Raw genomic sequence first — 9,705 nt, forward strand, 5'->3', positions numbered from 1 at the left:
TCTATAGAGTAATTCTCTTTTGATATAACAAAAAAAAGTGGCTTTATAAAGTCTTTTTTTTTTTTTAAACAGACTTGAACAGATGCAGTCCTAGCCATTTACATCCACTTGGCGTGTGGTGCTCTCCTCGAGTTTAGTTTGGTAAGAGCATTGCTGTGGTAACATTGTTGCTGCTAACGTTGGTTGGGACTGCACTCGCGACCAGGTGCTTTGTGTTACGTGACTAAACTTGAGCTGCTTCGGTGGTCAGCAAAGTTCTTTCCACAAAGACATATCACTCTACCTTTTATCAACTGTGCTGTCAGGGCGTTTTAGAAATGTATATTCCCCATTCACTGGACCGACAACTTTCACATGATCCTCCATTTTCACCTCTCTTCTCCGCTACTCCCCATGCCTGTCCAGCTACAATGGGAGCCTACACTGAGAAAAAGAATACACTGGCTCAACTTTAAAAAATTGAGGTAACAATTTACATGGATCTTTTTAAGTAATTCCAACTCAGCCATTATTGAGTAAATCCCATGAGACTTTTATAGTTGGACTAACTCCACTAGTTTAATAGAACCAACATGATTTGCTTTGTCCTCTATGAGCTTAAATAAGTTGAACCAACCTATTTTAAAGTTTTGGCATTCTTTAGTTGTCAAATTGCTTAATTTAAGTTATTCTAACTTATTTATTTTTTGCTTTCATTTTACTCAGAAATGTCCATGCATTTCACTTCAGTCAGAATAAATTACACATAGCAATTCCAGTTTTATGATCAAACTGTTTATTGTAAAAATGTTTAACAGATTTAAAACAATTTTTAGACCAACATTCAAAACAAACATGCCCACTTCTATAATACTTGGAGAAATAAATAAAACAAATCCATAAATCAAATAAATAAATCCAAACTCGAATAAATTGTAACCAAAATTAAAAGTGTATTCAGGGGCTCAAAATGAACACATTAAGGCAAACATCTGCTAACCCATTACCAGGAAATTGCCCTTTAATCAAGATAAAACAAAATCATATTCAAATTCTTAATGTGGGTCATAACAGTGTAACATCCCCTGTTGAATTTGAGGACAGCCCAATTCTACGGAAGCGTAGTGCTGCCACCCCTAAAAAAGAAAAAAAATATCAGTATCATGTTATAACGTGAAAAGTTTATTGATAGAACAATATACACTCCTCAAAAAAAAACACATCCGATTTCAATGGTAAAAAAAAATGTTGGATATCTATACTGATATGGACAGTTTAATGTCTCAGCAACAAAAGGATGCCACATCTTTTGACGGAAATACGTTTTCAGCCTACAGAGGGCTCAGTATATAGACCCCAAAAATCCATCCATCCATCGTCCGCCGCTTATCCGTTCCCGGGTCGCGGGGGCAGCAGCCTCAGCAGAGATGCCCAGACTTCCCTCACCCCAGACACTTACTCCAGCTCCTCTGAGGGGAGTCCGAGGCGTTCCCAGGCCAGCCGAGAGCCCTTTGTCTCTCCAGCGTGTCCTAGGTCTTCCCCCATAGGTGAGGGTAGGTGCGTAGATTGACCGGTAAATCGAGAGCTTCGCCTTTCGACTCAGCTCCTTCTTCACCACAACGGTCCGGTACATCGACCGCATAACTGCGGACGCTGCACCGATCCGTCTGTCAATCTCCCGCTCCATCGTTCCCTCACTCGTGAACAAGACCCCGAGATACTTGAACTCCTCCACCTGAGGCAGGACTTCTCCACCCACCCGGAGAAGGCACGCCACCCTTTCCCGGTGGAGAACCATGGCCTCAGTTTTGGAGGTGCTGATTCTCATCCCTGCCACGTCGCACTCGGCCGCAAACCGCCCCAGCACATGCTGGAGGTCCCGGTCCGATGAAGCCAACAGGACAACAAAAAAATCCTGGAAATCCTGTCCATCAAAATTATGAACAGGACCGGTGACAAAGGGCAGCCCTGCCGGAGTCCAACAGGCACCGTGAACAAGTCTGACTTACTGCCGGCAATGCAAACCAGACTCCTGCTCCGATCATACAGAGACCGGACAGCCCTTAATAGAGGGCCCCGGACTCCATACTCACCGAGCACCCCCCACAGAATGGCACGAGGGACACGGTCAAATGCCTTCTCCAGATCCACAAAGCACATGTAGACTGGTTGGGCAAATTCCCATGAACCCTCGAGCACCCTGCGGAGGGTGTAGAGCTGGTCCAGTGTTCCGCGACCGGGACGAAAACCGCATTGTTCCTCCTGAATCCGAGGTTCAACTATCGGTCGTATTCTCCTCTCCAGTACCTTGGCGTAGACTTTCCCGGGGAGGCTGAGAAGTGTGATCCCCCTATAGTTGGAGCACACTCTCCGGTCCCCCTTTTTAAAAAGTGGGACCACCACCCCGGTTTGCCACTCCAGTGGTACTGTCCCCTTCTTCCATGTAATGTCGCAGAGGCGTGTCAACCAAGACAGCCCTACGACATCCAGAGACTTGAGGTACTCAGGGTGAATCTCATCCACCCCCGGTGCCCTGCCACTGAGGAGCTTACAAACCACCTCAGTGACCTCGGCTTGGTGGATGAGCACGTCCCCGCTCTCTGCTTCCTCAGTGGAAGGCATGTCAGTTGGGTTGAGGAGATCCTCGAAGTATTCGTTCCACCGTCCGATGTCCCCAGTCGAGGTCAACAGCTCCCCACCCACACCATAAACGGTGCCGGCAGAGTACTACTTCCCCTTTCTGAGGCGCCGAACGGTCCGCCAGAATTTCCTCGAGGCCGACCGAAGGTCTTCCTCCATGGCCTCCCCGAACTCCTCCCAGACCCGGGTTTTTTTTTAGTTCAATTTCTGCAACTCAAAATTCTTTTCAATATCTTTTGTGGCCCCCACGTGCTGGTATGCATGCTTGACAACGTCGCGGCATGCTCCTAATGAGACGACGGATGGTGTCTTGTGGGATGTCCTCCCAGATCTGTCTAAGGGTATCAGTGAGCTCCTGTAAAATCTGAGGAGCAACCTGGCGGCGTCTGATGGACCGAAACATTATGTCCCAGAGGTGTTCTATCGGGTTTAGATCAGGTGATCGTGAGGGCCATTCAATTGTGTCAATTCCTTCATCCTCCAGATACTATCTGCATACTCTTGCCACATGAGGCCGGGCAAGGTCTTGGATCAGGAGGAACCCAGGACCTACTGCACCAGCGTAGGGTCTGACCATTGGTGCAAGGATTTCATCCGGATACCTAATGGCAGTCAGACTGCCGTTCTCTAGCCTGTAGAGGTCTGTTCGTCCCTCCAGATCTGATGGCTAAGTTGTGAAGCACAGAGCAGGCCAAGATGATGTGGCAGACTTTTTCAGGCATATACTGAAGTGTCCGCCCCGTGCTGGACAGACGCAGCCATCGGCCTTTTAGTAAGGCCAATTGCGCGTTCAACCACTGTTCTTGAGCGTGCATTGGCCCGGTTGTAGTGCTGCTCCTGCGGGGTCCTCGGGTTGGGTACGGGGGTCATCAGCCATGGCTTTAGTGGATATCCCCGATCACCTATAGATGTTATACGAATCCCAGAAAATAATTTAGAAATGTTGTGACACTCACCAATAAGCCAGCCATCCTCAACAGCTCCTGCTTGGAGGTTCACATTAACAGAGCTGTGCTGCAGAATAAATGAGTCGTGCGTTCCTCCAGGCCACCGGGCAACAACGTTTGTCAGAGACATAGTTGCATCGCAGATTATTTGTGCATGGATTGAATGAAATTCTTTCCTGTTGACGTAACTTAATTCATTGTGTGATGGTGCTTTTATGGCCATGTGGGTGCAATCTATAGCTCCAATTATGTCACGGCGCAAAGACAGAGAACCCAATTGCACGACAACAAACAGAATCAGAGTCGAAAAAGACTTTAATCAGGTCAAAGGGATGCAGGGGTCAAACCGGGAAGACAGGCAGATCAAGCAAACAAATCCGAAGGGGCAAGGCAAAAATCCAAAAACCGGGAATCAGACCGGCAGGCAGGCAGAAACAGATCAGAATCGGAAACGCTGGAAAGTGAGGCATAAACACTCGACAATCTGGCAAACTAGAAGGTGGAAATGGGCCGGTATATGAGGGGAACTGATGATGAGGGAAACCAGGTGTGGAGCTGGGTGGGGAAGCACAGGTGAAGGAAATGAGTGGATTTCTGGCTGATGAGGGTGGCAGGATCTGGAATGATAGGAGAGTCAGTAACACAGTAAAAAAAACACTGAAACCATGACAGAACCCCCCCCTCAAGGGACTGATTCCAGATGTCCCAAACCCCCGACCCAGGGCAAGTGGAGGGGGTCTGGAGGAGGGCCCAGGCCAACACACAACCAAAGTTCCGGGGGCCGTTCTCGGAGCCCCGCAGGCAGGATGCAGGGAGCCGGTCTCGGAGCGGACCGGATGCTGGGAGCCGGTTTTGGGGCGGACCGGATGCGGGGGGGGCAGTTTTGGGGCGGACAGGATGCGGGGGGCCGGTTTCGGGGCGGACAGAATGCGGGGGGCCGCGTCGGGGCGGGCAGGACCCCCGCTGGAGCAGGAACGGGAGCAAGAGCTGGAGATGAAGACTGACGGATGAGGCCTGCTGCAAACGAGTCATTGGTGTACTTCTTCATGGCCCCGGTCTCTGGGGCTGACAGGGAGAAGATACGGCCCCTGGGTGGAGATGTACCAGGCAAGGGGTTAATTGCACAATCGTGGGGCCGATGCGGGGGCAAGGAGGGGGCACGAGTCTTGTTAAACCCCTCCTTGAGGTCCATGCACTCTGGAGGAACCTCAGACAAATCTGGAAACTCAGATGAAGGGGAATTACAGGGAGTGACAGGCAGAGCAGATCTGAGGCACACAGCATGACAATGAGAGCTCCATTGAGCAACGACCCCTAACATGACAGGTGAACTGGGTGCATGAATCAAGTGGAATGTAAGAGTTTCTTGGTGATTACCAGACATGCCGAGGTGAACTGGAGCCGTGCGGTGAGTTACGGAGCAGACGCCCATCAAGTGCGCAGGCCTGGACAGGCTCGGGTAGGAGCTCCCGCTTGATTCCCAACTGGGCTGCCAAGGAACTATGCATGAAATTGGCATCGGCACCTGAGTCAATGAAAACCGTCACCCAGGAGTCTGACCAGTTACAGTCAATTTTCCATGGACCAAAGGACAAGAGGTCATTTCTGACTCGAAGATACGGCTCACCAGCACCCCCCTGAATTGCTGGTGAGTCTGCCCTTTTACTGGGCAGGAAGCCACAAAATGTCCAACCTGGCCACACATACATGCACCTGCTTTCTCGCATGCGGTGCTGGCGTTCTGCCAGGGAGAGATAAGTCCACCCTAAACTGCATGGGCTCCGGAAAATCATTCGAAGCGGAAGGCGGAGCTGAGACAGGAACCACGGCCGGTAGGTGAGGTAAATCCCGGAGGACGTCAGACTGGGCTCTCTCCGTCCTCCTCCCTCTGAGGCGTCCATCCACCCGAATGGCGAGAGCGATCAGGGCGTCCAGGCTGACGGGAGGATCTCTGGCTGCCAGCTCATCTTTAATAGAATCGGAGAGACCATGATAAAACGCATCATAGAGTGAATCAGCATTCCACTTACTTTCGGCTGCTATGGTGCAAAACTCAATTGAATAATCGTCCACACTACGTCCACCCTGAGCCAGGGTGAGCAGACCGCGAGCTGCCTCTCTCCCCGGTGTAACATGATCAAAAACTTTCTTCAGCTCATTAGAAAAAAGTTTCACTGAGGAACAGATCGGGGATTGCCTCTCCCACTCCGCGGTTCCCCAGTCCCTGGCTCTCCCTGTGAGCTGGGAAATGATGAAGGCCACCCGGGCCCTCTCCAACGGATAGGAAGACGGCTGGAGCTCGAAGAGGAGAGAGCATTGGGTGAGGAACGGCCGGCATGTTCCTGGCTCACCGGAGTACCGCTCTGGAGGCGGAAGCTGAGCGTCAGGTGCTGGAGGTCGGGCCGACAAGTAAAGCTGGTTCATCTGCTCCTGGATGGCGTTTAAAACCCGGTCTGTTGTGGTTTGGTTTGCTAGGACCCAAATGCAGGAGAGAGAGGGAGGCCAGAGGCAGGAGTTCTCAAAAAACAAAGGATTTATTCCAACAAAAGGTAAAAACAAAGCGCTGCAGAGCAGCATCAAAAACACAAGGAAGTGTGTCCTGCTCTGAACATATCAAATCATATCCTTGAGAATTACAAGTCAGAACAGACAGGGAGATGATTGATATGCCTTGTACTATAATATGGTGGAAGTCTTACCAGCTGTTACACGTGGTGGACAAACGGCCACCGCATGTGATGTTGTTGGGGATGTCGGACGTGCTGGTGTTGAAGAGCAGGAGGCCGAGGGGGTGAAAGACACCAACTCGCTCTGGGAGATGTCTAAAAAAATAAAAGAAACAATTATATGTACACGAATATTTATTTATATATATATATATATATATATATATATATATATATATATATATATATATATATATATATATATATATATATATATATATATATATATATATATATATATATATATATATATATATATATATATATATATACAGAGGTGGAAAAAGTACAAAAATATTGTACTTAAGTAAAAGTACAAATTTTCTGCTTGAAAATTACTTAAGTAAAAGTAAAAAGTACCCATTAAGAACATTACTTAAGTAAAAGTATAAAAGTACCTCAACTTAAATATAATAAAGTACCAAAAGTACATGGTGTAAAATGTACTTAAGTACAAAAGTAAAAAGTACAAAAGTAAAAAGTACAAAATTCAAAGTACAAAATTATTTTCAAAAGGATTGCAAAGAAATTAAGAATCCAAGAATTTGCTTACAACTCTAAATAATGGTGATATTATTCTGACACCTTTAGCGTTTGTTTCCATTACCCCTTTTTAATTTCTCCCTTTGCTCATCACTGCTGCTGTACCCCATTGGCCCCGCTGACAGGTTCACCCCCAGCCTGCCCTGTAGTATGCAGTGACAACATTAAGCAACCCCAGCTGATAAAGGATGAGACTTTTGAACTTTTAAATGCCAAAACCACCTTAGAAGGGGTGGAATCAAAGAATGGTGCGCATGGACACGCGTCGGCTGCCGCTCAAGGCTGATTTATGGTTCCACGTTACACCAACGCAGGGCCCGTACCCTACGGCGAGGCTCTGCGTCGATTTAACGCAGAACCATAATTCAGGCTTCAGTCCTCATTCAGTACTCGACGCGACGGCGGTTCCTCCGGCCTTCCGGCCCGCCTCTGCGGCGCAACTCTCCCGGGAGCTGCGGCTCCTTCTCGGTATATTCACGCGCCCCCCTTCCTTCCCGTCCGCCTTATGGTTCCGCGTTAAATCGACGCACACTGTACGCCGTAGGCTACGACGTAAGGTGTGCGTCGCCGCGTACCCTACGCCGTAGCTCTGCGCCGGTGTAACGCGGAACCATAAATCAGCCCCCGCTGTGCTGTTCTTTAATTTGTAGCGAGTAACGACGTGTCCAATTTTAAATATAGCGGATTAAAAGTACGATTTTTTTTTTCCTTGAAAATGTAACGAAGTAAAAGTAAAAGTACAGAAAAATGAAAGTATCAATAAAAGTACAAATTCTCAAAAATCTTAAGTACAATAACGAAGTACTTGTACTTCGTTACTTTACACCACTGTGTGTATATGTGTATATATATATATATATATATATATATATATATATATATATATATATATAAAAAATTGTGGCCACTCGGTAGATGCAGCGTGTAGCTGGCTTATTGTCTCATAACAATGCAACATGCAACAAAGGCCCCAAAACACACCGTCCCATTAAAAAAAACACGACCAGCGTGGTTATATCGAAGGATTTTTCAAATGATTCAAAGGAAAAACTCACCGTCCTTGTTTAAAGTCTCGATGTGGACCGTAGCGGAGTCCAGACCGCTCTCTCTCCCGTTGCTCGACGGTCGCTGCCCATAGATGTCGTCCATCTGGGTCAGCCACTTCCAGTTTTTCCTGGAAGCCCCACTACGGCCATTGTGGTCTTTCACCGCACGATAGTCGCTCTTCAGCTTCTTCAGTTTGTCGCGGCACTGCTGGAGAGTTCTGTTGTAGCCGCGTTCAGACATCAACTGAGAAAGCTGGAGATATACTTTCTCGTTCCTCGTGGCCCCGTCCAGCTCCTTCTGGATCCTATCCTCCGCCACCAGGTTCAAAAAGGTCTCCACCTCAGAGTTTGACCACGGCACAGACTTCTGAGCAGCCATTGTTGTTGTTTTCGACGAGAAAGGAAGAAGAACCCGCGGGTCGCTCTTTATGAGGTCACATCCTGACTCAGACATCTGGCATCTGATTGGCCAACCCCCCCGACCAATCAGAGGCGTGGAGGGTGGTGACGGCCCCCCCCCCCCGACCAATCGGTGGCGAGGAGGGTGGTGACCTCAGAAATAGTCCCTGCTCAGCCCGCTATAGAACCTCACTGAAATGGTTACAGAAAAAAGTATCGACTTGGAGCGGCTTTACCCGTCTCAGCCCTAGTGCGAAAGCGCAAAATGGGGCCGTAGCGGGTAGAACCGAGGAGAAGTGAGACTAGTGCAAAAGCGCCATTTGTTGCATTAAAAAAGTGCTGATAACAATAAATTAATTAAAAAACAGTCTATATACACTGTATACACATTCCTAGAAGGTACACAGTACCTAAATACACAATCCAAACAAATTCATAAGGATAACTATAAATTTAATAGCCGAACAGCAGAGGGGATAAAAGACTTGGAAAAGCGATTACCCTTACACACAGGTTGGGTATAACGACGTCCTGAAGGCAGCAGTGAAAATTATTTTCCTAAGACATGCCCAGAAGTTCCCAGAATACTCTGAGTCTTCCTCAAAACCTGTTGCTCCCATAGGGAGCCTAGGTCGCTCTGTTTGAGTCCAATAATCTTGGAACAGATTTTCACCACACTGTTAAGACTGTTTCTGTCCCTGAGTGACAGGTTGTTGAACCAACAAATAAAATAATAAGTTAAGAGGCTTTCAATAAAAGACTGATTAAAAACGACAGAGAATCACTGGACTCACAGAAAAGGAATTCAGCATACGCAGGGGATGAATCCTCTGCTGTCCACGTTTGACCAGTGCTTCAGTGTTAAAATCAAATTTAAGCTGGTTGTCAAACACAGTGCCCAGATATTTGTAGGAGCTGACAATTTCAATCTTCTCTCCATCTATGACATTCTCAGTGAAGGCCTGCTTGTTGCGTCTAAAATCTACCAACATTTCTTTAGTTTTGGATGCATTCAATTCTAAAAAGTTGTCCTTACACCAGTCTTGAAATGCATGGAGAGCCACACCATGGTTATGTTGGGCACTCTGAAGGAGAGACAACAGCACAGGATCATCCGAAAACTTGACAAGGAAGCTGCCCTCACAAAATGATCTGCAGCTGTCAGTATATAAAATGTAAAGAAGAGGTGATAGTACGCACCCTTGTGGTGAACCCGTATTTGTCACAACAATGTCAGACAAATTACCATTCACAATGACCCTTGCTGTCTGTTGGTCAAGAAATCTAAAATCAATAAAACAAGTTGGTTTGATAGTTTAAAATCAGAAATAAGTCTCTCAATTAGAAGGCAAGGTTACATATGGTTAAAAGCAGAGGAGAAATCTCTAAACAACAGTCTAGCATGGGAACTAGGTTTCTCCAAAT

At 47.3% G+C, this 9,705-nt stretch overlaps 1 protein-coding gene across 1 annotated transcript; it reads right to left on the reverse strand.

Moving 5' to 3' along the window:
• Positions 1–1,044: 1,044 nt before the first annotated feature.
• Positions 1,045–8,328, reverse strand: LOC133462125 (zinc finger protein with KRAB and SCAN domains 2-like). Its single transcript, XM_061743268.1, has 3 exons — positions 7,891–8,328; positions 6,266–6,388; positions 1,045–1,115 (listed from the first exon to the last, which is right to left on the reverse strand). Exons 1-3 carry the CDS (start codon positions 8,258–8,260, stop codon positions 1,045–1,047), a joined length of 564 nt encoding a protein of 187 aa, XP_061599252.1. The 5' UTR covers positions 8,261–8,328.
• Positions 8,329–9,705: the final 1,377 nt, after the last annotated feature.

This window comes from Cololabis saira, chromosome 16 (genome assembly GCF_033807715.1).
Source record: "Cololabis saira isolate AMF1-May2022 chromosome 16, fColSai1.1, whole genome shotgun sequence".
In the NCBI taxonomy this organism is placed as follows: Eukaryota; Metazoa; Chordata; class Actinopteri; order Beloniformes; family Belonidae; genus Cololabis; species Cololabis saira.